The following is a 27,298-nucleotide window of genomic DNA, read 5'->3' as shown; positions in this document are numbered from 1 at the left end:
AATTTTAAAAAATAAAAAAATTAAAAATAGGGTTTGGATATACAGACAAGCATAACCATTTCAGACCTAAGTGACAGAGAGTAGGAGAGGAGGAAACTGAAGGGGGCATTTCTGGACATCAGACCTCTCAGATCCCCACCCCCCAGGGCAGCCCTCCAAAACTCTGCTGTCTGGGGCTGAGAACTAAGAATCCTCTTGTGGTTTAATAAACTTCTCAGGATTTCTTGGATCTGACACATCCATACTCAGTAATTGTTTTTTTCTTCTGAGACTCTCTCCGCTTCTACCCAAACCTTAAAACTGCTCACTCATAATACAGATCCATACAAGGGTCATACTTCATCTGTGGAAGATATATCGTTCCATTCAGTTTTTAACAGTTCCATCTCACATGAGGTCAGCAAGTCATTAGTGGTCAATAAATACTTGTTTAATAAATGAAAAAATGGATGGATATGTGGCCAAAGCTTTGTCTGGAGATTGTGGGCAATTAGTGTTTGATTTGCTTTTATGATTAAGCCAAATGGCTTTGGTTTCATGCAGATACTTTGGTTGCTGGTGACTGCAATAGGGCTGAAACGGAGAAAGGCTGGTCTATTTGTCACATGCTCTTTATTCAAATATAAAGCAAAAAGAAATCAAATCAATGGATGGAGATAAGAATACTACCTCTGCCTCATATTAGCTGAATGACTGTCTAGAAAGTAATTCTCTTTTCCAAAATCAAGTTTCTTCATCTCCAAAAATCTCTCAAAGGATTGTTTAGACCCCCTGTAAAAGAGCTAAGCCCCATGCTTGACACAGAGCAGTCATTCCACAAATATCCGCTCTCTCTCCATTGAACCTTCCCTAAAAGAGGCAACTCTGAGATCAACTAACAAGTATAGCTGGCATAGAAATGCTCCCCAAAATGGATCAGCAAAAAAGGAAAATAAATAGAAGTGTGTTGTGGTAGACTTTCATGATCACTTCCACATTGTAGGAATGAGTTGTCTGACAGAATCTGGGGTAGGAAGAAAAACCATAACCTTATTTTTTTGCTTAGGCATCTGCCATGTCTTATTACACCTCCAAAAGGCAAGATACAGAATATTTGTCACTGCTAAACCTATCACTATAGGATCTGGGCAAAGTCAAGATGCCTCTTCTGTCTTTTTTTTTTATTCTATATAATTACTTTTTTAAAAAATATATTTTATTGATTATACCATTACAGTTGTTCTATTCCCCCCCTTCAATCCCTTCCACCCGCACCCTCCCTCCCCCACCATTCTGCCCCCCTTAGTTTATAACCACGTGTCTCAAGTTCTTTGGATTCTATATTTCCCCCACTATTCTCGCCCTCCCCCTATCTATTTTCTACCTACTGTCTATGCTATTTTCTGTGCCTTCTCCCCCCTTCTCCTCCTCCCACCCTCCTGTTTCTAACCCTCCATGTGTTCTTCATTTCTATGGTTCCACTCCTGATCTAGCTGTCCTCTTGGTTTGCTTTTGTTTTAGGTGTGGTTGTTAATAGCTGTGTGTTTGCTGTCCTTTCACTGTTCATATTTTTCATCTTCTTTTTCTTATATAAGTCCCTTTAGCATTTCATATAATAAGGGCTTGGTGATGATGAACTCCTTGAACTTGACCTTATCTGAGAAGCACTTTATCTGTCCTTCCATTCTAAATGAAAGTTTTGCTGGATAAAGCAATCTTGGCTGTAGGTCTTTGGATTTCATGACTTGGAATACTTCTTTCCAGCCCCTTCTTGCCTGTAAGGTCTCTTTTGAGAAATCCGCTGACAGTCTGATGGGTACTCCTTTGTAGGTGACTGTCCCCTTATCCCTTGATGCTTCTAGGATTCTCTCCTTCATTTTGGTCTTGGCTAATGTAATTATGATGTGCCTTGGTGTGTTCCTTCTTGGGTCCAACTTCTTTGGCACTCTCTGAGCTTCCTGGATTTCCTGGAAGTCTATTTCCTTTGCCAGACTGGGGAAGTTCTCCTTTATTATTTGTTCAAATATGTTTTCCACTCGTGGCTGTTTCTTTCCCCCTTCTGGTACCCCTATAATTCGGATGTTGGAACGTTTAAAGATGTCCTGGAGGTTCCTAAGCCTCTCCTCATTTTTTTGAATTCTCATTTCTTCATTCCTTTCTGGTGGGATGTTTTGTTCTTCCTTCTGGTCCATTCCATTGATTTGAGTCCCCGTTTCCTTTCCATCACTATTGGTTTCCTGTGCATCTCCCTTCATTTCAATTAGTTTAGCCTTCATATATTCCTCTAATTTGTGACTTTGTTCCTCTAATTTGTGACTATAATCTACCAGTTCTGTGAGCATCCTGATAAATAGTGTCCTGAATTGTGCTTCTGAGAGGCTGGCAATTTCTTGGTCGCTGAGAGTTATTGGCTCTTGGACTTTGAGTTCTTCTTGTGCCATCTTTCGGGTTGTTCGTGCCTGTTCCATAGTAGGATCAGAGCCCTAAAATGTTCACTAGAACAGGGCAACTAAGTTGCTGGGTTGTGACGCTATATGTGGGGGCGGGGTCAAAGAGCGACAATGGCTCTCACTGGTATTGCAGGGCAACTAAGTCGCTGGGTTGTGACGCTGTATGTGGGGGACGGGGTCAAAGAGGGACTATGGCGTCCTGTCCGCCGCCTGCCGCCACGGTCCTCACTGGTGCCGCAGTTGCTGCCGTCACCTGGCCCACGCGTTTCGTCCCACTGCTCGCGAGTGTGCCACCGCCGTCAGCCCTCGCCCCCTGGGGCCTGCGTGGTCTGTCTCACTGTGCGCGAATATGCGCCCGCGGTCTGCCCCGCACCCCAACTGGTTCTCGTCTGCCCGCGCACCTGGGTCGGGGGCCCTGTCCTGCCCGACCCTGCTCGCTGCTGGCTCCGCCCCTCTTACCGTCCCCATTGAATGGTTAGATGTAGTCAGACTTCCGTATAATTCAATTTTCTGTCCTTTGGTTGTGTCTTTGTTTCTCCAAACCTTTGTTTTATTCAAACTTGGTTGTGGGAGAAGGCACAGTGTTTCCACCTATGCCTCCATCTTGGCGGAAGTCCTCTTCTGTCTTAATTATGTAACAGGAGGGTAACAACTAGCTGTTTCAAAAAGACCAGCTTGGAATGATGTGAAAGTCAATGAAAAAGCCCTCTCCATTATTATTTGGTAATAAAGAGACTCCATAAGGCCAAGGATGGGTTTGAGTGATACCGCAAATGTAAGTCTTCCTTTTAGTTGTACTAATAATAAGATGGGTTATTTACTGCCCCATGCATCGACAGAATGTCACCTGAGAATCATAGGTCTCAGGTTTGCAACCCTATAGGGAAATAAGAGAGCCATCCAAAATTAAGTGGTTTCTCTGTGGAAGACAAAGTGCTTTACCTGTATTCTTTCACTAAATTCTTAAAACAAGTCTAGGAAGAGGGGATTTATACACCCTTGTTCTGAATAAGAAAACTGAGGATTACAGAAGTTAAGTCACTTCCATAGGGTCAAACAGCTAGTAAGTGGTATAGCAGGGATTCAAAGGCAAGTCTGTCTGCTCCAAAGACACCAGCTCCTAGAGAAATACCTACAACAAAAGTGAAGTCCTAAGGATTACATGTCTAAGGCAAGTGCAAGGGATAAGGAAGAAATGTTTACTCCTCAGAGCCATCCTTTAACAACTGACTTCTTGAAAAAACGTCTTCTGCATTTTCCATTTTAGGGGAATGAGAACATTTGATTGGACAGATTTAGGATAGAGTCAGCATCAGCGCCTGGACATTCCATCAACTCTCTCCAAAAGAACACAAGAAATAAAAAGAGAGGGATGGGATCCTGGCTGGTGTAGCTCAGTGGATTGAGCACGGGCCTTCGAACCAGCTGATCACAGTTTGATTCCCAGTCAGGGCACACGCCTGGGTTTCAGGCCAGTTCCCACAAGGGGATGCACGAGAGGCAACCATACATTGATATTTCTCTCATTCTCTCCTTCCCTTCCTCTCTAAAGATAAATAAATAAAATCTTTAAAAAGAGAGAGAGAGAGGGATGGGGAGAAGGGAAAAGATAGGAAAGGGTGAAAGGAAGGACAAAAGAGACTGACAAAGTAGTTGCACCTTCTTTTAACCTTTTAATTGAGGTACAACATTTACACAGTAAAGTGCACAGATCTGGAATGTATAGACCAATGAACTTTACATACTGGTGATGGTTTAATTAGCTGTAAGAGTGAGTAGGTTGACCAGAGAAAAATAGAATGAGTACGGAATAATAATGATGGGCCATTTGAGGTTATTAATAGTTAATTTATCGTGAACCAAGTTTTACTTCTAAGCACTTTTCTAAGTATTCCAGTGTTTTATATTAGTTAATCCTCAAAGCAGCCCCACAAGGTAGGTACTATATGCCTCCCTTTTCACAGATTATGAAATGGAGGGACTGCAAAACAATGTCACATGTTTAAGGTTAAAGAGCCAGGGTTGGAATCAAGTATCAAACCCAGATACTCTGTCTTCAAGGCCCACGATCTTAACCACTACACTGAGATATGTCCCCAAAATAGGTCCTGATCACACTTTAGCATTACTCGTATAGATCTACACACACACATTTAATAGTGCACTGTATTATACAGGTGTGCACATGTCAAGATGCAACTAAGCAATTTGTTAACGATTTTATATATTTATTTTTAGACAGAGGGGAAGGGAGGGAGAAAGAGAGGGAGAGACCCATCAATGTGTGTTTGCCTCTCATGCACCCCCTACTTGAGACTTGGCCTGCAACCCAGGAATGTGCCTTGACTGGGAATCAAACCAGTGACCCTTTGTTTGGTTCATAGGCTGGCACCCAATCCACTGAGCCACACCAGTCAGAGCCAATTTTTTTCTTATAGACACAAGCTCAGTTACCAGGATATAAGGAAAGTGAACTGTGTATTCCTTTGCCCCCTGTGCCATTTTGTAAGAAGCTCAGGAAGGCTGGCAGAGACTATGGAATTGTTTGCCTTTCTGGGCCTGACTAGGGAGGCTCTGTCCAAATGGGCTTGCAGTATACTGAGCCCTGAATCTTTCATAGAGGGCATCTCCAAGGACTTGTAAATGGATTTTATTCCTGTCTCCTCAGTTAATTTTCCAGAAATTCTGTAGCTGTGATTCTGCATTCTTAAGTCAGCCACTAGACAACAATGATTTCCAGAAAGGAGAGAGTTTATTTGAGACTGGGTTACACTTAGGAATATGGAGGTCATCTTGGCATAATTACCACTTTTTTATGCTTTGCTGTATTTTCCAGTTTTCTACAGAGAGTATATGTAACTTTCATTTTTGTGGAGGAAAATAATTTACTTTCCCTTAATAAAAAGCCAGGCTAGGCAGAGGACAGAGAGCTAAGATTCAGTGCTTTTGAATCTATTATAGTTAAATATGTGTTTACTCTGTGATCCAGCAATTCCATGTTTAGGTATACACCCAAGAGAAATGAAAGGCTATATGTGTACAAAGACTTGTGCACAAGACTTGTGCAAAGTCTTGTGCAAAGACTTCATGCCAACTCTATTCATAGTTGCCCCAAATTGTAGATAATATTAATGTGTATAAACAAATGAGTGGATAAGCAAACTGTGATATGTCATAAAATGAAATATGATTTAGCAATAAAAAATAAGATGCAAAATAATTATGCTGACTGAATGAAGCCAAACCAGAAAAAAAAGTACATACTATATTCCTTCATTTGTATAATAATCTAGGAAATGCAAATTAATGCATATTTATAGTAATCAGATTAGTGGTTACCTTGGGGGTGGGGATTAACTGATAAGGGACCTGAGGTTAAGTTTTGAGGTGATAGAAATGCTCTATATCTTGATCTGGCTACACAGGTGGATGTTTTTTAAAATGTCTCTCTGAGTGGAGGTAGAAGAAGGTATAGGAGGAATACATGGTAATGGAAGGAGACTTAACTTGGGATAGTAAACACACAATACAATATAAAGTTGATGTATTATAGAGCAGTACACCTGAAACCTACGTAATTTTAATTAACCAATGTTACCCCCAATAAATTCAATTAATAATTAAAAAATAAAAATAAATGCCTGTCTGGACCACTAATGACATTCCTGCTATAATGCTGGCATTTTTGTGCCCTTCTCAGCCAAACTGCTTCAAATAGGTGCCTAGACTCTATTTCCACCACATTAACTTCCCCCCTCCCAGCTAACCCCAGTGCAATCCAGATTTGGGCTCTGTCACTCCATGAAAATAGATCTAGCTAAGGTCACCAACGACCTCCATATTTGTAGGTGCAGCACACCTACATTTTTCCAGTCTACAGTTATTTGACACTCAATACCAATGGAAACTGTTGACAGTCCACTTTCTACTTCTTGAAACGATCTCTTCCTTTACCTTCAATGACATGAGTCATTCTAACATTCTTTTAAACCTCCCAGGCTGCTCTTCCCATCTCCTTTTCAGGCTGATCCTCCTCTACATCACATTAAATCCTGGAGTTTCTTAAGGTTACTCCCTGTGTTCTCCTACATTCTCCCTCTGCTACTTTTCTGACCTGGACAGCATCATCCCCATACATGGCTTCAATGACCACCTATGGGCATAGAGCTAACAATTCATATATCCAAGCTAGAATCCTCTTCCAAGCTACAGATCCATCCATTGAACTATCTATATGGTTTTCTTGGTGTTCTCAAAGGCATCTCCAATACAACATGTCTAAGACCATCTCACAATTTTTATCCTTAAACTTGGTATTCCGTGTCTCTGACTGACACCCCCAAACATCCAGTTGTAAAGCCAGAAAATAAGAAGTCATCCTTGAACACTCATTCTTCCTCATTCCCAATTCCAATCCATTTCTAATTCTTGTGGATTTTACTTCCTATGTAACTCTAAAATACACCAATTCTCTCCATCTAAACCACCACTAGCCTAGTCCAATCTGCCACCACTTCTACCCTAGGTTGTTGCAATGATTCATAATAGGACTCCCCAATACAGTCTGACCCCTTCCTAGTTCTCCGTCCACACTGTAGCCACGGTGGTATTTTCAAAAGACAAACCAAATCCCTTGCCAACACTACCACTACCCACACATACACACATGGCTGCCAGTGGCTCTTAGAATATAGACAAAACAGCTTAAGCTGGCTTATGTTGACAGTCACTGTCATGACAGTGTACATGTCCTGGCCCCTATATAACAGCACACCCTCAACTCCCACCACATTGCTCTCTCACTGCCTTTTGAACTCCAGCAGTACTGGCATTCTCTCAGCCCTTTTTACTCACTATGCTATTTCTTAACACACAGCCTTAAGCCTTTTCCCCAAGGCCACATCTCCTACCTAATAAGCCTTTAATTTTTCTTACCTCTCAGCTTAATAATCACCTTCTCAGGGCAGAATTCCTGACCACCTTGACTAGTCAAATCCCCCTATTTCATAGGTTTTTATAGAACTGTGAACCTCTTCTTCCTAGTACTTGTCCTTATTGCAAGTGCACACTTGTATGACTATTTGCTTGCTATTTGTCTCCCCCACTAGAGTATGAGCTCCATGAAGATTGAGACCTTATAGATGGTTTTTTTCTCACATCTATTTCCTCAGCACCCAGGGCAGTGCTTGGCAATAAATAGGCCCTAAATAAGCATTGTGTAAATGAATGAATGAATGAATGAATGAATAGTCACTTTTCAGTGATCTTGTAAAAAAGAATTGCCACCCCTAGCAGGCCAGCCTAATGTGAACTACCATAAGCACTGTCTGAAAGTGCCTTCTGTCAAGGAGAAATAGAGACAGGCAACAGTTAAAAGCAGTTAAGACATGTTATTCAGTACTATTACAATAGGGAAAAAGATACTTCAGCGTAAAACTGGGCTCAACTTCAAGTACAAAAAAGACAAGTTAGGTTTTATAACCAAGGAACAGTGTGAGGGGGTCAGTGGAAGGAAAATTACTAAAAGGACACATCAAGGATGGGGTATTCTTGCTAAACCAGCTTAACAGGATTCTTGGTAAAGGCAGGCCAAGGTGATCAATTATTGAGTGTAGGAGATGACTCAGAAAAATTATTGCTAAAATTGGGCTGGGCACATGGACAAAAGGGCCTAAGGATGAGGCCTAATTGAAAAGGGGTCTTAGAAGAACCTGTCTAAAGTCTGGTCAAGGAGAGAGTTTTTATCATTTCCTTAGGATACTTATCCGGCTAGTCTCCCCACAAATTATATTGTATATTTCCATTATACTTTATTTATTACTCCATAGGCATTTGTAAGTGCCTCTTTAATATATAATTTATATTTATAAAGTTCACCCATTTTAACTGCATAATTCAATGTTCTTTAGTAAATTGATAGACTTGTGTAAACCATCACAACAACCTAAGTTTAGGACACTTTCATTATTTTAAAAAAAGAAAACACCTTATGGCTCTGGCTGGTGTGGCTCAGTTTGTTGAAGAGTCATTCTGTAACCAAAATGTTGCAGGCTCGATTCCCCATCAGGGCACATACCTAGGTTGTGGGTTAGATCCCCCGTGAAGATCCCCTGTCTGGGTGCTGGATCCCTCAGCCAGGGTACGGGGAGGCAACCGATCAATGCTTCTCTCTCGCATCAATGTTTCTCTCTTGCCCTTCTTCGCTCTCTAAAACTTGTTGAAAGAAGGTGAAGGACTTAGTCGAAGAACATATATACATGATCCATGGACAGGGACAATGGTGTGGGAATTGTCTGTGATGCACACACATGAACCTCTGTGCTGCTATCCTGACAGGTACCGCAGTCCCTTTGCACACTTCTAGTGCTGACCGCTGATCCTCCCCAAGGTCTCTCTTTTATGACCACCTCCTTAAGGTGGTTTTTGTTTTTTTTTTTACTTTTTAATTGAATCTCTTGGGGTAATATTGTAACACAAAATTATATTGGTTTCAGATGTGCAAGTCTACAACACATTTGTGTATTATGTTGTGTGTTCGCCAGCCCAAGTCAAGTCTTTATCATCACTATGTACCCCGCTTTTACCCTCTTCTACCTTCCCCACCCCCCTTTCCCTCTGGTAATCAGGACACTGTCATCTGTGTCTGTGAGGGTTTTGTTGTTTTGTCTGTGTGGCTTCATCCCTTCACTTTTTTCACCCAGTCCTGCCACTTCTAAGTTGTCTTATCCTAGAGAGGAAGCAAACACCTAAACTCAAACACCTAAACTGTCAGGCTCAGACAATCCTATCCTGAGATTTGGTGACATCTAGTGTCCAACTAAAGAATCTTTGCTCACAGAGAACAGAGAAAGTTCTGGAAATTTAACTGAGCAGCCTGGGAAGCAAAAACACCTACTTGTGAACCGTCTCAGAAAGGCTTCCTGAAAGGCTTGAAAGGTGAAGGTAATGACTGGCTCATTATGGTATGAGTCAAAATGGATTTCTTACTCTTTTGCAGCTGTTGACAGAAATAAGAAGTCATAAGATCTTAAGTCACCTGCAGCTTGTATCCTCAGTGTGAACGATTTTCGAGAAACGGTGCTAAATAAAAAAAGTCCTTGAATAAAATGGAATCAGATAATACCAACTTGGTATTTGCTTCCCATCTTCAAGTTTTTCTCTGAGTCCCAAGCTCTAAATATACCATGGATAACCACCCATTTCCAGTCTGGTCAGATCTACAAAGAAATCCATAGAAGTTCAGGTATAGCTAATGGTACAGGTACTGACCTGGTACAGGTACTGACACAACAGTATCCAGGCCTTAAGATCGTCAAAAGGTATATATAGTGATGGCAGGTGTGGCTCAGTGGATTGAGTGCTGGCCTGCACACTAAGGGGGCACTAGCCCTGATCCCCAATCAGGGCACATGCCCATTTGGGACAGTGTGACAGGCAACTACACATTAATGTTTTTCTCCCTCTCCTTTTCCCTCTTTCTAAAAATAAATGAAATCTTTTTTAAAAGATGTAAGTCTTACTGGCTATTATGATGTGGGCAAACATTCAAGATTAACCCAGATATCACAGGTGCTGTTAATAAACATATGCAAAGTATACTTTAACAGAAAGGGGAGGCAATCAGGAATCATGAAGGAAGCTGCTTCTTAAAGTTGCTGTATTAGGGTTCAAATAAGCCTTTTAGAGAACTATCATGGGTTGCAAAACATGGTTGTGAAAACTGCATCATCAGCAAAATCTCAGGCATTACAACTACAGAATTCCAGAAACTCCAGAAACGGGGCCCTGAAATCAATTTAACAGGTCCTCCAGGGGATTCCGGCACATGCTTAAGTTCGAGAACCACTGGTTTAAGGTTTACATGCTCTGAAAAACCTTAAAGGGTGTTCAGACTATTAATTTATGGAAGAGACAATTATTTCTATAACAGAGGCCTACTTTTTCAAAACATATAAAGGTGCCTTAAATCTTCTCATTTATGATTAAACAAACAGAAGAGCATTATTTGCTTTTGCCTCTTTGGATTTCGGAAGATACTGTCTTGATTAAGTAGTCTCCAGAGTAGCCCAATAGTCCTGTAGACATGGTGGTTAAGTTTAGGAACAGAGTTGCTACACCTCAATATTCATCAAAGAAATACAAATTAAAATAGCACTGGGATACCATTTTTCAACTAACAAGTTGGCCAAGATCAAGAATAATGTGCATGATTGAGAAGGCCATGGGGATAAAAGTTAAAAACACACACTTTTTAAAAGATTTTATTTTTAGAGAGAAAGGAAGGAAAGAGGAAGAGAAATATCAATGTGTGGTGACCTCTCCTGCACCCCCACTGGAGATGTGGCCCATAACACAGGCATGTGTCCCAACCAGGAACCAAATTGGTAACCCTGTGGTTCACAGGCCAATGCTCAATCCACTGAGCCACACCAGCCAGAGCAAAAATTGCACACTTCTGAGGGCAACACAAAGTACCGTAATCTTCCCAGTAATACAAATCAAAATCTTCTAAAATATGTGTGCCTTTGACTCAGCACACTTTTAGGAATATATCTTAAAAATAATTGATATATGGCCCTGGCTGGCGTAGCTCAGTGGATTGAGTGCGGGCCTGTGAACCACACGATCGTGGTTCGATTCCCAGTCAGGACACATGCCTGGGTTGCAGGCCAGTTCCCAGCAGGGGACTCACGAGAGGCAACCACACATTGATATTTCTCTCCTTCTCTTCCTCTCTAAATATGAATAAATAAAATCTTTAAAAAAATAATTGATATATGCAAGAATTACGATGTTAATGTATGTTTATAATAATTAAACTCAAAACAATTTAAAACTTCAACAGCAGAGGACTGTGGGAAAAATGGCTCATATGACAGAACATAATAAAAATCAAGCTGTAGATTTTTTCCAGTTTTTAAAAGGAAGATTTATTTAACAAGTTTCACTTAGTACAATACATCTAATGGAAATCACAATACAAGAAAAGATTTAAATCAAAGCTTCAAAATTTTATACAAATGACATGACCCAACTCCTAAAGTACTGATTGGTGTGGTGTTACATCTCAAAATTTCCCCAGATCTTAAAAAAAAAAGTTAAGTATACACTCACGTGCCCTACAAGATAATAAACAAAAAAACTAGAATTAACAAACATGCCAAATGTTTTCACTTTGAATCGTAGACAGAGTGCCTATATTTGAGTTTTACAGAAGAGCATGTTTCTCAACATGCATCCAAGTTTTCAATGTATTGTGGTGTAACAACATTTAACATAAGTGAAACTGCTTTAACCTAAATATGCTTACTGCTTAGGTACACTCCTATAACATAACTAACTTGAGGAAAGATGGAAATTGTTTTAACAGTTATGGTCAATACTGAACTGTTATTACATCCTAGATGAATGTTTCAGTGTTCAATTACTGAGCCTACCATTTTGAAAACAACCTTGCCTTTCATTTTACAGTAAGCATAAGTCACAAGCCTGTAATGCAAGTGTTATTGTTTGTTTTCTTAAAAAATAGAGGAAAGAAAGAAAAGAAAAAGAGCTGACCAAGAGTGATCAGAATCAGTATTTCCCATTTACCAGTCATATTGGATATGCTAGACAGCCCTCCCATTCTACTCAACTCTCATAAATGAACAGCTTTTATTTATATAGTAGCTGTTTAGCGCTTCGTCTCTACCTATGCAAGGTTTGACTGATAGTCACTGGAGTTTTCCTGAAGAACTTGGTCATATCCACTCATACTGCTTTGACCACCATAACCACCCCCATAACCACCACTCAGCTGCTGGCTAGCAGGACCCCCATAACTAGACTGGTTGGATAAGCCCATCCCTCCCATCATTTGGCTACCATAAGCACCACCACTTGCTCCTGCTGTAGAATTCAAAAAGAGTTCTACATAGCTGTGATCATATGCCCCACCACTTGTTCCTGCAGTAGAATTTAAGAAGAGCTCCACATATCTGTGCTGCATATTAGCTTTATCTTTTGCCATAGCTGCCACAGCATCTTCATGAGTAGCAAATTCAACATCTGCCTCACCAGTAACTCTGCCATCAGGTCCAATTTCAATATGTACTCTCATGGGATTAAGAGGTGAGAAAAAATTGTAAATATCATTTTCAGTAGCTCTGTAAGGTAATCCCCTCATGTGTACACAGTGCCCTGTGGTGCTTTGGAAACTGGACCCACCATCTCCGTATCTATGATCAGACATTCCTGAAAAACAGTAATTGAGATCTCTTCCAAATCTATCAGACCCAAAGCCATAGCCATCATTATAGCCACCATAATCATCATATCCTCCATACCCTCCACCATACGCACCCCGCCTCATCCTTTCAAACCCAGTCCCTCTTCCAATACTATTATACCCTCTGCCAGCCCCTGGCCTATCATAGGGACCTGGTCGTTGCATAGCCATGAGCTTTCGAGGTGGGTCATAGTGGGTTCGGACTTCAGCTCGGCTACTCTTAAAGATTTCAATGTACCTGTGCCCTATTCTTTCCTTGTGTTTCTTTAAGGCCTTTTCAGCTATCTCCTGTGAAGCAAACTGCACAAAGGCCTCCCCTGTGCTCCGCCCCTGAAAGTCCACCGGTAGTGTCATCCCATTTGGCACAATTTCCAGCCCTGAAAAAAACTGAACAATCTCCTCCTTGCTACAGCCAAACGGGAGTCCTCGAAGACGGACGAAGCCATCATTGGCAGTATCAGGACTATTCGGACCTGTATGCTTCAGTACCCAATCCATTTCAACACTATTGGACTTGAATACTTCAACGTATCTGTGTCCCATGGTTTCTCTGTCCTTCTTCAAAGCCAATTTCACTTCATCTTCCGATTCAAGTTCGACAAATGCTTCACCACTTGGTCTACCTTCTCTGGTATAGATGAAACGGATACCTGATGTGCCATTTTGGATTTTGCAATCAGAGAAGAAGCGCATCACTTCATCAGCAGAGCAGGACCAGGGTAGGCCCCTGACCTTCACCACGAAACCCTCCCTGCCTTCTGTGCCCAGCATCATGGTGAGTGTAGGCTCTTGATGGCAAGCTCAGCTCAAAGCAAATACAGTGTAGCTGAAAAAAATGAGAACACTATTATCATGGAAAACGTTCACAATATAGTAAGAGGAAAAAAGAAAACTATTAATACAAAATTCAAATACACTAATAGCTTTTTTTGATAAGGCATTCATATAAACAAAAAGACTACAAAAATTTCTAATTCATTAACAATTATTTACTCGGTACCTATTATGAGTTGGATACCATTAATGGTGGTTATTTCTGGGTGGTAGAATTATGGAAGCTTTTTGTTTCAGGGAATTTTTCTTTGGAAATTTCAGTATGTTCTAAGATTTCTACATTGACCATATATTATTATAACACCATAGTCAAAAGATAAAACAGTAAAAATTAACATCAACACAATCAGTGGAAGATGGTAAAATTAAAAATGGCTATGTATGATTACATAAAAACACCATCACATCAAAATACTAAACAGAAGACAAATAATACACTTGAGAAGATACCTGTAACAAATGCATTAATACCCTTATATAAAGAACTCACATAAGTTCATGAAATCAGGGGAACATTAAGATCTAAGAATTAAGTGGAAAAAGACATTGTGGGGAATTCATGCATTCATTTTACATTTTTCAGTTGCCAGGTCCAGTATTTGGCTCTGGCATATAAGGATCAATAACCTCACAAAGGACTTATGGTCCCATGGGAGTACTATATGTCTTTACTAAAAACAAAAGGGCAAGTAAACATTGTCTCTACTATGACAGAATTCTGTGTAGGCTGAAAGGGTGGCATTAGAGCAGGGCACGGCTGGTCAATTCTATCAATTGGCACGGAATGGTTAAATGAAACAGACTAACTGGTTCAGGGGTCCATAATATTTTTTAAGTATTATGGAATATAAAATAGCAAGAGGCAAGGCAGGAAATAAGGCTAGCAAGATAAAGATCAGATCCAAAGGCCTGATCTGATAGACAAACCTTAAGGGCCTTTAACAGGGGAGCTACCTGGAGTGAGGGGAGGAAACTGACATCTTCAGAAGCCTTTCAGATACATCGTCCTGGCAACCGTGTAACACTCAAATAGAGGGGGTTGAGATGACACTAGCAGGATCACTTAGAAACCTGATCTCCTAGAGATATGTTAAGGATTCACCTAAGGCAAAAGTGGCAAACACAAGGTCCGCAGGCCAAATCCGAGCCTCCACCTCATTTCATCTGGCTGCACTTTGTTTCTACCCTGCAGCTTTGCAGAGCTCTCAATGAACTGTGAAGGGGTATTTACATTTATACAATCCTAAAATTACATTCGGCCCTTTGAAGGCAAACACGAGGCTGATGTGGCCCCTGGTAAAATGAGTCTGACACCCCTTAACTAAGGCAACAACAGTTTTTTAAAAGGAGGAAATATTTTATCTAGGCATTCTAAGCAGTGGACTGTGGGACTTAGTAACATACGGGGGAACAGATATATGAGGATACAGGAGAGGAGTCTGGGAAACGTTCAAACCTCATCAACCACCAGAAATGCATGTAAAAACCAGAATTGCCACTTTTCACCCGTCAAGACAGTGAAACCTAAACAGTGAGGATAAATAAATGCTTATATTCAGGGTTCACAAACTAATACAAACCCAGAAGAATGAAAGTTGGTACAGTATTTCTGGAAAGCAATTTGGAAATATGTTTCATGCCTTTTAATACAGTAAATCAACTTCAGTTTATGTGCCCTAAGGGAATGATATGAAATTCAGACAAAGATTTATGGAGCTATATACTCATTGAAAGGTATTTTATTAAAGAAAGACAAAACCCTGGCCGGTGTAGCTCAGTTAGTTAGAGCATTCTCCCATACACCCAAAGGTTGCAGGTTTGCTTCCTGGTCAGTGCACACACCTAGGTTGAGGGTTCAATCCCTGGTCCAGGCTCGTATGATCCCTGGTCCCAGACCATACAGGAGGCAACCAATCAATGTTTCTCTCTCACATCGATGTTTCTCTTTCTCTCTCTCTCTCTCCCTCCCTCTCTCTCTCTCTCACTTCCTCTCTCTCTAAAAGCAATGAAAAAATGTCCTTGGGTGGGGATAAAAAAATTAAAAAGAATATTACACACTTAATTTTTAAAAATTATAAAAATGTTTAATAACATAAGAAATTACTTATGCCTGCCCTAGTTGGTGTAGCTCAGTGGATTGAGTGAGGGCCTGTGAACCAGACGATTGCGGTTCGATTCCCAGTCAGGGCACATGCCTGGGTTGCAGGCCAGTTCCCAGCGGGGGATGCATGAGAGGCAACCATACGCTGATGGTTCTCTCCCTCTCTCCTTCCCTTCCCCTCTAAAGATAAATAAATAAAATCTTAAAAAAAAGAAATTACTTATGCGTATAATCTTAAGTGACCCAAGATCACAGCTACTTTATAATCTCAACTATGTAAAAAACATATATTCTTTAACCCTGCTGGAATTCCTTCCAAAACCTGGTCAACTGAAACACTCACAAATGTTCACTGCAGCACTGTCAGCAATTGTAGAAAACTAGAAACTTAACTATCCATCAATAGGGAGATAGTTGAATGAATTATACTTTACCCTTAAAATGGAGAGCTACAATGCTTTTATAAAAGATATACACTGACCTAGGATTTCTATAACATATTAAATGAAAAAATATGTATAGTATGATCCCACTTATACACAAGCATCCATGTGTGTGTGTGTGTATATATATATACATATATATATATATATATGTTTGCAAATGCATATAGTAAGATCTGGAAGCATATAATACAATTTTTTTTGGAGAAAACAACTGGAAAGTCCAAAGAGTGAAGTAGATTTTCACTTTTTACCCTATATACTACTATATAGGTTTAATTTTTAAAAATCACTGCAACTGGAATTTCAAATACAATGTTAGGAAAAATATATGCATGGGGAATGTATCAAATGTTAATAGTGGTTTCCCACTGGTAGGTTTATGCTTTTTCAATTTTGTTTAAGATTTTTTGGTGCATTCTTAATTTTGTACAAAGTAATTTTATTTCAGCAAAAATAACACACAAATTAAAATGCTTGCTTTTTTAGGGTTTGCTATAGCAAATTTTATAAAAGTTTCTAATTTGGTAGGTGGGTGGCTTATTTGACATAGTGTAGGAACACTGGGCCTCTTAGAAAGCACAAAGTGTACTAACTGTCACAAAACGACAGAGGACTCAATTCAACAAACAGTAACAGCCAATTATGTGCCTTTCACACTGTATATGTAGTGATAAGAGTCTTCCTATAAACCATCTTCAGATCAGAGCAATAGATTTTCAGACTAATTTTTTGCCTGTCTTAGCTCTTGGATGACCCACTTCATTTAATGCCCCTGCAGCACTCTGGGCCTTAACATCCTCTCTGTAGTGGCAGGGAAGTTCTGCTTCATTACAGTATCTCCTGAGGCCACTTCTCTCTGCTGGCTGAAGTAGGAACCAGGATTCCATTTGTGTGTTAAGTATTCGTCTACTTATATGCGTGTTATATAGATACTTTTTATATACCATAATGCTGAGTAGTTACCTCTGGGTGATTAATTATGACTATTTTTAAAACATAGAATGCTGTTATTTTCGAATGTTCCAAATTGAACCAGTAAACTGCTGTTATAAGTAGAAAAATAAATGTTATTTAAATATTCATCTCAGTAAAAATATTTATCGGGCACCTCCGACAGGCATGTAACATTTACCTAGATGTGATTTTACATATAAAATTGACTTGGTGCCTCTCCCTACAGGCAGACAATCAGGCAGTGGAGACAGTACCCGAAAGGATGGACCAGCACTCAGACCACAGGTCTCAACATGTTTTTCCTAATCCACGGACGTGGTTTTTAAACGTTTTTCGCCTTAGGGTGTCTCTTAAGGGTCTCCTGAGACCCACCCAGACAGAGATACACGAAAACCATACACAGTCACGGACGTCCACCATTTCCCCACCAGGCGCAGCAAACGCGACTTCCCGGCACTGAGATGGGGGAGTGGGGGGGCGGGGAAGGGGAAAAAGCAAGGAGCGAGAAAAGCGAAAGCGGCCCACGGACCCCACTTTCATCTTCATCATCACCACCCCTGGGTCCCCAGTTCCCACCTACACACCAACCTCTAACGGTGCCGGATGATGTCCCTCCTTCTTCCCTCAAACGGCTAAAGCAAGACGGTAAACGACGACCAGAACTACTTCTGCTCACGTAAGCGAGTGATCACGTGAGCATCTACGTCATGTGAGATGTCAGTCACGTGAACAACTTTTGGCTTAAACTCTGGATCACTGAAGTATCACACTTCCTTCCGGTATGAAAATAGGGCAGGCCAATGTCAAGAAAGAAAGAGTGTGATTGGTTGCGGTGCGTCTTACGTGACTGATCATTGGTCTGCCTCTGGGGATGACCGTCCCAGTTGCCTGAGGAAGAACGTCTTTACGTAACTCCAGTAATTAAGGTTAAACTTAAAAACCCAGTTTACCGGGGAAATTTGTTATGTATGGTTACTGTGACAATGAAGCTGACAAGCAGAGTCCAGCGTCTAGGTTGCGTGCTGGCACTTTGTTTCCTGGCCCTGGTTCTCTGGGACATTCCTGGGGTCTGGGCCCTGGACAATGGCTTGGCAATGACCCCTACCATGGGCTGGCTTCACTGGGAGCGTTTCATGTGCAACACTGACTGCGAAGAAGAGCCGGATTCCTGTATCAGGTATCGGAGACGTTGGGTACCCCTTCCACTCACCTTTCCCTGTGTTTGGAGGGGTAGAGGGTCTCAGCGGGAACATTTGAGCCTGAGGGAGATCTTCCTACTGCTGCTGCTTTTTTATTCCCAGCATACCGTCCCGGATGGGGACTAGCCCTAAATGTTCTCTGTATGACACCTTCTGGGATGGAAGTCCATCCAGCGGGCCCTTGCTTCCTATCAGAATATCTGATCCACATATTCTGTGTCTGTAAATTGGGAATAACATTCTGTTTAATTTCTTGATTTTTAGAGAGAGAGAGAGAAAGAAATAAAGAGAGAGAGAGAGAAACATTGATACACTGCTTTACCTGTTCATTCATTCATTGGTTGACTCCTGTACGTGCCCTGACCAGGAATTGAACCTGCAACCTTGGCATATGGGGAAATGCTCCAACCAACTGAGCTACCTGGCCAGGGCTGGCAGTAACAGCTCTTACCTCGGGGAATTGACTCAAAAGGATATGTAAGATTGTTTTTTTTAATTTTTTAAACTTTCAATTATAGTTAACATACAATATTATATTAGCTTCACTATGTAAAACATAGTGATTAGACATTTGTATAACTTACAAAGTGGTCATTCTGATAAGTCTAGTACCCGTCTGTCATACTGAGTTCATTTTTTTATTGTTTCTTGATGTGACACTGGTTAATAACAGAATAGTTCTTAAACATAATAAAGACACATACGGTACAGAGGCCCCTCTAAAAGCAGTGGTTATGGTACATGCCAGTGCCCATAGTTATTCCTATGAACGTCTTTCCAGCTTTACAGATAAAATCAAGATGTTAATCAAACACCACAGAATTAATTGCCCTTCTAAATTTCAGCATAAGTCCATAGTGACCTGGGGTAAACTGTGTGGCAATTGTGCCCATCACATATATATTTTTTTGCCTTTTAATTTCTAAGTGGTAACTGTCTTATTTTTATAACTGATTCTAAAACTAATACATGATCAGTGCAAAAAATGTAGATAGTAAAGAAGAATATAATGAAAATAATGATTTCCCTTGTTCTACCACTCAGAAATAATCATGGTTAAAATGTTAATATACAGCCTTGGAATAGTTTTCTAGTAAATAACACAAATTTCTTCTTTCATTCTATTCAGTGAAAATGAGATCATGTTTATGTTGTGAACTGTTAACAAAGTTGAACTTTGCCTGCCTGTGTTCAAATTGTAGCTCATAGTTACTTAGCCTTGTGACCTTAGGCAAATTAATTACCCTTCCTAAATGTAAGCAGAGTACCTGGCACAGAATAAGAGCTTCATAAATGCAAATTGTATGTATATACAATATTTTTTTTTAGATTTTATTTTATTTATCTTTAGAGGGTAAGGGAAGGAGAGAGGGAGAAAAACATCAATGTATGTTTGCCTCTTGTGCATCCCTTGCTGGGAACTGACCTGCAACCCAGGCATGTGCCCTGACTGGGAATCGAACCACAACGATCTCCTTCACAGGCCCGCACTCAATCCACTGAGCTACACCAGTCAGGGCATGTATATACCATAATTTTTAAAGCAAATTCCTGTTGCTAGCTATTAAGGCTCTTCAACTTTTCATTATTATGAACAAAACTATGCATCACTCTACATCACCTGATTCTTTCCTAAAAAGTCTAATTACTAGGTCCAAATGTATGCTCATTTTGTGACATATTCAACTGTTCTCCCAAAAAGTTTTACAAATACACATTCCCAACAACAGTATATGAGAATGCCTGTTTCCCCACACCCTGGCCAACACTGTGCCAGTCTGTGGGGGTGGCTGGGGTGGTAGGGAGCGTGGGGAGGAAATGGAAACAACTGTACTTGAACAACAATAAAAAAATTTTGCCAGTCTGGTAGGTGTTTTTATTTCCATTTGTTAAATTGACTCTTTGCATGATTTCTTTTATGGGTTGCCTGTTTGTGTTATTTCCCTATTTTTCAATTGGAATGTTTTTTTGTTTTGGAGGGTTGCCTGGTTCTGGGGTGTTTTTTTTTTTTTTTNTTGCCTGGTTTTGGGGTTTTTTTTTTTTTTTTTTTTTTTTTGTCTACTGTATGTTGTGAATATGGTGGTTCTTGCTATGTGTTGGTTTTAATATTTATATATCAAATATCATTTTTCCTTTATTTCTGAAAAAGTCCTTTCCTGCCTGAAGATAATATAGTCACCTATGTATTCTACTAGTATGTTTATGGGTTTTTAAAATGTTTAAATATTTTTTAAATATAATTTTTATTTAATTCTTGCTCAAGTACAGGTTTCTGTCTTATATTCCCAACCCTGCCCGCCCCCCGCCCCATGCTCCCCACCTCCCTCCCCTTTCCACCCCCCACCCTTAGTTATTGTCCATGTGGCCTTTATACTTGTTCATGTGAGTCCATCCCCTTTTCCCCTATGATTCTCTCCCCTCTCCCCTCTGGACCCTGTCAGCCTGTTCCATATGTTTAAATATTTAATTCATCTGGCCATTATTCTCCTATAAAGAATGCCACATTTAGTATAAACTAAATTCCATGGTACCAAATGGCTGGAAGGATCTCTTTCTGAACTTTCTCTTGAATTCCATTGATCTATGTATTCTAATGCTACTGGTACTAGAGCAGCTTCATTTATCTTTTGGAGAATGATCACATGTTTAATCTTTTAGGTGAACCTTTCCGATCATGTTGCCAAGTTCCTTAAAAAGTCCTTTTGGGATTTGTTCATGGTTTTATTAAATGCGTGAAGGTGTGTAGGGATAATTAACTTCTTTTTAATATTGAGTTTTCTTATCCAGGAGCAAAATAACATCTTAAATTTATCTCTAGGTATTTTAGGTTTTTCCTGTTGCTTTTTTTGGTTGCTCTTGTTAATGGTATCTTTTTCTCCAACCAGGTTATTGTTGATATAACCTAAGGAGAAAGGAAGTTGATACAAACTAAGGAAGGTGTTGATTATGTTAACTGTGTAGTTTCTAACTTAACTGAACTTTATTCATAGTTCTAATAGCCTTTTCAATTTCATGCATTTCTCATTTCTATTATAATTGTCCAGGCATCTTAGGGTAGAAATATCAAGATTGGAGGGGAAGGAGAACAAAAAGGGCCCAGTCCATTTTAACTCGCGTTGGTTGTGATTACTACCTGACTATTACTGGGTTGAAAGAAATGGAAAATCCCAAGATGCCTAACAAATAGGAGATACCCAGTCACTTGTTTAATGAATTGTAATGATTCTTGGGATTTCTCTTTCAGTGAGAAGCTCTTCATGCAAATGGCAGATCTCATGGACTCAGATGGCTGGAAGGAAGTAGGGTATGAGTACCTCTGCATTGATGACTGTTGGATGGCTGCCCAAAGAGACTCAAAAGGCAGACTTCAGGCAGACCCTATACGCTTTCCTAGTGGGATCCACCACCTAGCTAATTACGTGAGTTTATGGATAATTTTCCTTTTCATTCAGGAGACTAAACACTTCTGTATGGAAGCTTACTCAAAAACACTTAGAAAGTAAAATAGGTGCCATTATCTCAATATTGAATTATAAGGCTTATCAGATGGAATTTTCATCCCATCAGCAGATACCTGTTTTGCATTAGTTCTTGAGGTCCATCTTAGATAAGTTCTCCTTTTGCTGAAACAACTGAATTCTCTGGGAATAAAAAGGAGCTTGTTTTTTGACATATGTGTACATTTGTTCCCATATAAGCTTTGAACAGTATTGCAATTGTACTATAAACTAGAATTTTAGAAGATAGGAGGGATTCTTGCTGGAGATTGTTAAAAAGTAATACAGCCAAACATTAGTTAAAGGCAGTGAAGTCATTTTATTTAGTATTGCTGCAGTAAGAGGAACCAAGCTCAATTCTGAAAATAACAAAGAGTGGGGACTTATAGCGAACAAGCAGATTGGGAGGGTCAGTGAAAATTAGGAGGAAAATTACTAAGGAGAGACATCAAGGGAAGAAGCATTCTTGCCAAAGATAGGCTAAGGACTTAGACATCACAGGTGGGAGATAAGGAATTTGATCAAGTATAGAGAGTGGGAGGAAGACTCAGTAGGATTCTTGCTAAGTGGGCACTGAAGGCCAAGGTTGAGGCCTACTTAACAAGACGACTCAGAGGAGCCTAACTAATGTTTAGTCAAGAAGAGTGTGTCCAGATAAATCTATAGTTGCCCTGGAAAGGTAACTTTTAGGTAGCCAGCAGAGGAAGATTAGAGTGGCTGATAGCTTTCTCTTCAGTTCTGTGCTATAGCTTGTATGTGTAGTTTGAACTCAGGAGGACTGGAGAATTTCCTCTGTCTCCCAACAAACTCATCTGGATCATTTGGGGAGCTTGTGAAAAAAAATGCCCCTGATACCTGGTGAAGTGTATGTGTCTCTTCTTACAGACTGGAGTGCTTCTCTCTGTTTCATGATTGCCTTTCTATTGTGGTAACTCTTTCCTCTCTTCTCAGGTTCATAGCAAAGGACTGAAGCTAGGGATTTATGCAGATGTTGGGAAAAAAACCTGTGCAGGCTTCCCTGGGAGTTTTGGATACTATGACATGGATGCCGAGACCTTTGCTGACTGGGGAGTAGATCTGCTAAAATTTGATGGTTGTTACTGTGACAGTGTGGAACAGTTGGCAGATGGTATGTTTCATTCAAGAGATTTAGCCATGAGCAAAGAGAAGAACTTTGAGGCCAAGGTAACTGAGCATCCACAGAACTAATCTTCCCATTTTAAGTACCCAGTCACAATACTGGAAATAATTATTCTCAGTGTGCCAGAGCTCCTACCTCTTTTCTTCTTTCAGTTTATTCATTCATTCATGCAATGGAAAATCCATGCTTGCCTAACTATGGCTAATATTGTACACTTTTAATTCGAGGGCTCTGAATTCATTACAAATAGGAATTCTAACTCTCCATAACATCATTTGGGAAAGCATCAGAATGTCATGTATTGTCAGAAAAGGGGCGTCTTCATGCCTGCCTTTTCTCAATATATGCATCATCCCGTACTTCATCCTCAGAACAATCCCAGCAGTCTAGGACGTGTTAGACACAGTTTCAGCATAGAGCAGCCACCTGTCTCTGCTGCTGGTTTAAAATATAAACATGGCCCTTCTAGATAGGCTCTTTTGTGTAATTGATTTTAAAGAGACAGGATGGGGGAGAGAGAAATCAATTTCTTGTTTCACTTAACTATGTATTCATTGGTTGATTCTTGAATGTGCCCTGAATGGGGATCGAATTCATAACCTTCACATATGGGGTCAACGCTCTAACCAACTGAGCTACCCAGCCAGGGCCAAGCAGCTTCTTTTTAAACTATATAGCCACCACTGGAAATTCCCTTCCTCCCCTTATTTTACTCATTGTTTTCTTATACAGGTTATAAACGCATGTCCTTGGCCTTGAACAAGACTGGCAGAAGCATTGTGTACTCCTGTGAGTGGCCCCTTTATATGTGGCCCTTTCAGAAGGTGAGGTAGTGAGTCCAGAATCTGATAGAACCTTGGTGATAGATTTTTAGGACTTGAGAACAAAGGTCGTCTTCTTCAAAGTCCCACTCCACTTAACAGTCTCATCCTACCATCACTCCCAGGATCCAACCACTTCTTACCATCCCCACTGCTATCACCACTTGGGAAGTCAGTCATCTTTGATTCTTCCCTTTGTCTTAAGGTTCACAATGTATCCATCAGCAATCCTATCGGTACTATCTACAAAATAAATCCTGAATCAGCTCATTTCTCTCTGCATCCATCTTGGTCTTTCTAGCTACCATAATCTCACACCCAAACTGCTCCCAACAGCTTGACCTCTCTACTTCCATTCTCTCCCTGCCGCCATCCAATTCCCAACCAGCACCCAGGTGTTCTTGTTAAAATGTAGCTGGAATCATATCACTCCCCTATTTAAAACATTTAACAGGCTTCCCCTTGCACTTGGAATATAGTCAAACTCTTCTGTTCTCACCCCAGCCTACCTCTCCAACCTGATTTCTGGTCACTTGCCCTCACCACACTCTTGTTCTTTTGTCCTTCCAACACTCCAAGCCTATTGTTGCCTCAGGGCCTGTTGCTCTTTGTTTTCAGCCTGTACAGTCTTCCCCCAAATTTCTCAGCTCCTTAACATTGAGGTCTCAGACCAGGTACCTCATACTTAGACTGGTGTTCTCTAACTACTCTATTAAAGTAGTACTCTATCCATTCATTCTCGACTACATTAACCTGTTCAGTTTCCAACTAAGCCCTTAGGACTATATAGAATTATGTGTTGACTGGCTGGTTTGTCTCCTCTACTAGAATGTAAGGAAGGTCCAGGAGGGCAGGGACACTGTCTGACTTTATCAATATATCCCTAGTATATGGTAAGTATTGAATAATTATAGAATGAATCCCTGTTATTTCCTTCTATAATAAACTCTGTAATATACTTTTCACCTGTTTCTCAACATCTTAAACCACAGGTGGCAAGCACAAGTTCCGCAGGCTGAACCTGGCCCTCCATCTTGTTTTATCCGGCCCCGCACTCTGTTTCCACCCAGCAGCAGCACTGAACTCCTTGCCCCTAGTTAAGGACTGGTTACATTTATACAGTCCTGAAATTACATTCAGCCCTTAACAGGCAACCATAAGGCTAATGTGGCCCCCGTTGAAAATGAGTTTGATACTCGTCTTAAACCTTGGATATCCTATGTGCCTATTTACAAACTTTAATTTGTTCCATTAACAAATTATATGCCTAGGATTCAGATTGCCTTTTTAAATGGTGATTCATGATAGTCCTTATTGTGGATTGCCACAGGTTTGGAGGAAACTGACTTCTCTACTTTTGTATCTGACAGGAATCCAAGAGTCCTTGTCAAATATGCACAATTAGTTTAAAATAGTGCGAATATTAGTGTTGCTTTCTTTTTGAAATTGTTCCAAGTACAGTTGTCTCCATTTTCACTCCATCATGGGCGCCCCCACCCACCCACCCATCCCCACCTTCCCCCCACCCCCTTTGGCTTTGTCCATGTGTCCTTTATACATGTTCCCTGGTGGCCCTTATCATGTTTGATGAGTTCTATGTAATTTTGCGGCTGTTTTTACTTATTATTTGTTTTTCCTAAGTATAAAAGCAATAGATAATTCATTTTAGTTTGAAAATACGGTGAGTTGTGAAAAAAACTTAAATACTCCATAATCCCAGTACTTAGTTACCATTTGGCAAATTTCCAGCATAAACATTGTTTAAGCCATTTTAAGTAGGGGTTTTAAGTTACATTGCCTACTTCTGAAGCAAACTTCTTACAATGAAATTCCATTCCAATAAGGATTTAGCTCTCTTCCTGGAGATCTTTAAGCTGTAAACTAAAGAGAAAGTTACAAGTGCTTCCTTTAAACTTGACTGTTCCTCTTGCAAGACTTAAAAGAAAATAAATGGAAGTGAACTCTGTTTTCCCAGCCCAATTATACAGAAATCCGACAGTACTGTAATCACTGGAGAAATTTTGGAGACGTTTATGATTCTTGGCAGAGTGTAAAGAGTATTTTGGAGTGGACATCTTCTAACCAAAAGACAATTGTTAGTGCTGCAGGACCAGGGGGTTGGAATGACCCAGATATGGTAAGAATCTGAGCCCTCCGTGTTCAAATCCCTGAAGTGGGTGTTTCCTACTTGACATTCAAGGTATATCAGTTCCTTTGAGCAGGCATGTCAGGGTGCCCTGGAAGGTGGCTTCTGTCTTCTCATTTGAATTGTCGTCATTCTTTGTCCCAGTTAGTGATTGGCAACTTTGGCCTCAGCTGGGATCAGCAAATAACTCAGATGGCTCTCTGGGCTATCATGGCAGCTCCATTACTCATGTCCAATGACCTCCGACACATCAGCCCTCAAGCCAAAATGCTCCTTCAGAATAAGGATGTAATTGCCATCAACCAGGACCCCTTGGGCAAACAGGGATACCTACTTAGAAAGGTATAGTAAATAATGTTGTATGTGTGAAAAGTGGACTTGGCCAGGAACATGTTCTCCTACCTTCTATTTACAATTCATCCAAATGTTTATTTTGGTGTTTAGGATGGCTTTACACCCAAGTTCCAAGTCTGTCTTAGGCCTAAAGCTGTTACATATGAAGATGTGCACTGGTCTTTTGAGAATGTCTTTTTAAGTTTGATATAATCAGTAATGAAGGTTTTTGCTAGAATCACTATTTCCCAAACATGCTACAGGATAACTAATTTTTCCTGTAAGGGTTTGTTAGTTCTGACAATAAGACTAAATTCCACAAGGCAGCTTAGTGCTGATTACCAAGCTATGACCTATTTTCTTGACTTACCTTTCAGGAAGACAACTTTGAGGTGTGGGAACGCCCTCTCTCTAGCTTAGCCTGGGCTGTGGCTATGGTGAACCTGCAGGAGATTGGTGGACCTCGCTCTTATACTGTCAATATTGCATCCCTGGGTCAAGGAGTGGCCTGCAATCCTGCCTGTTTTATCACAGAGCTCCTCCCTACGAAGACAAAGCTTGGGTTTTATGAATGGACTTCTTGTTTAAAAACTCGAATAAATCCCACAGGTACTGTTTTGCTTCTGCTAAGTAGAAGCCAGACATTTAAAAAACTTCCTTAGCCCTGGTTGGGTGATTCAGTTGGAGCAAGCATCATCCCATACACCAAAGGGCTGCAGGTTCAATCCCAGGTCAAGGCACATACCCAGGTTGCAGGTTCAATCCCCAGTTGGGGCACTTAAGGAGCAATTGATCAATGTCTCTCAAGCAATTGATCAATCTCTTTTCCTCAAAAATCAATAAACATTGCCCCCCCCCCCATTGAGGTTTAAAAAATAAAAGCTTCCTTAAAAAATGTGTATTTTGCCAAAGTTACTACCCCACTACAGCTGTCATTTCCTCATGTAAAATTTCACTAAAAAAAAATTAGGGCACAAAAGGCCCACTCAAAATACAAAGTATGTTTTAATAATTCCTTTGCCTGTCATGTGCGTACCAGTTATTTTCAACAAAATTGGTGGACTAATTATTGTCATTTGATAAAAAATTGCAACGAGCCCTGGCTGGTGTAGCTCAGTGGACTGAGCGTG

At 40.4% G+C, this 27,298-nt stretch overlaps 2 protein-coding genes across 3 annotated transcripts; one reads left to right on the top strand and one right to left on the bottom strand.

The window, feature by feature from the left end:
* Window positions 1–11,341: 11,341 nt before the first annotated feature.
* Window positions 11,342–17,744, bottom strand: HNRNPH2 (heterogeneous nuclear ribonucleoprotein H2). The gene is made up of 2 exons (XM_037060198.1): window positions 17,620–17,744; window positions 11,342–13,522 (listed from the first exon to the last, which is right to left on the bottom strand). Exon 2 carries the CDS (start codon window positions 13,468–13,470, stop codon window positions 12,121–12,123), a length of 1,350 nt encoding a protein of 449 aa, XP_036916093.1. The 5' UTR covers window positions 13,471–13,522; window positions 17,620–17,744; the 3' UTR covers window positions 11,342–12,120.
* A 133-nt stretch (window positions 17,745–17,877) lies between these two features.
* GLA (galactosidase alpha) lies at window positions 17,878–27,180 on the top strand. 2 transcript variants are annotated; one of them, XM_037060196.1, is made up of 8 exons: window positions 17,878–18,208; window positions 21,475–21,649; window positions 22,679–22,856; window positions 23,601–23,692; window positions 25,665–25,826; window positions 25,980–26,177; window positions 26,546–26,887; window positions 26,925–27,180. In XM_037060196.1, the coding sequence occupies exons 1-7, from the start codon at window positions 18,000–18,002 to the stop codon at window positions 26,828–26,830; spliced, it is 1,299 nt and encodes a 432-aa protein (XP_036916091.1). In that variant the 5' UTR covers window positions 17,878–17,999; the 3' UTR covers window positions 26,831–26,887; window positions 26,925–27,180. The 2 variants fall into 2 exon arrangements, with proteins under 2 accessions (XP_036916091.1, XP_036916092.1); XM_037060197.1 differs by lacking the exons at window positions 23,601–23,692; window positions 26,925–27,180 and having other exon boundaries at window positions 22,679–22,912; window positions 26,546–26,862.
* The last annotated feature ends 118 nt before the right edge of the window (window positions 27,181–27,298 follow it).

The sequence above is a fragment of the Sturnira hondurensis genome, unplaced genomic scaffold (assembly GCF_014824575.4).
Source record: "Sturnira hondurensis isolate 20B ecotype Veracruz unplaced genomic scaffold, ASM1482457v3 Scaffold0011472, whole genome shotgun sequence".
In the NCBI taxonomy this organism is placed as follows: Eukaryota; Metazoa; Chordata; class Mammalia; order Chiroptera; family Phyllostomidae; genus Sturnira; species Sturnira hondurensis.
The sequence above is the reverse complement of the archived record's forward strand: the minus strand, read 5'-3'. Positions and strand labels throughout refer to the sequence as shown.

Coding starts and splice junctions, on each gene's coding strand:
- HNRNPH2 (XM_037060198.1), bottom strand. CDS start 13,470: ATGATGCTGGGCACAGAAGGCAGGGAGGGTTTCGTGGTGAAGGTCAGG.
- GLA (XM_037060196.1), top strand. CDS start 18,000: ATGGTTACTGTGACAATGAAGCTGACAAGCAGAGTCCAGCGTCTAGGT. Junction 21,650..22,678: donor TCCACCACCTAGCTAATTAC/GTGAGTTTATGG, acceptor CTCTCTTCTCAG/GTTCATAGCAAAGGACTGAA. Junction 26,178..26,545: donor AGGGATACCTACTTAGAAAG/GTATAGTAAATA, acceptor CTTACCTTTCAG/GAAGACAACTTTGAGGTGTG.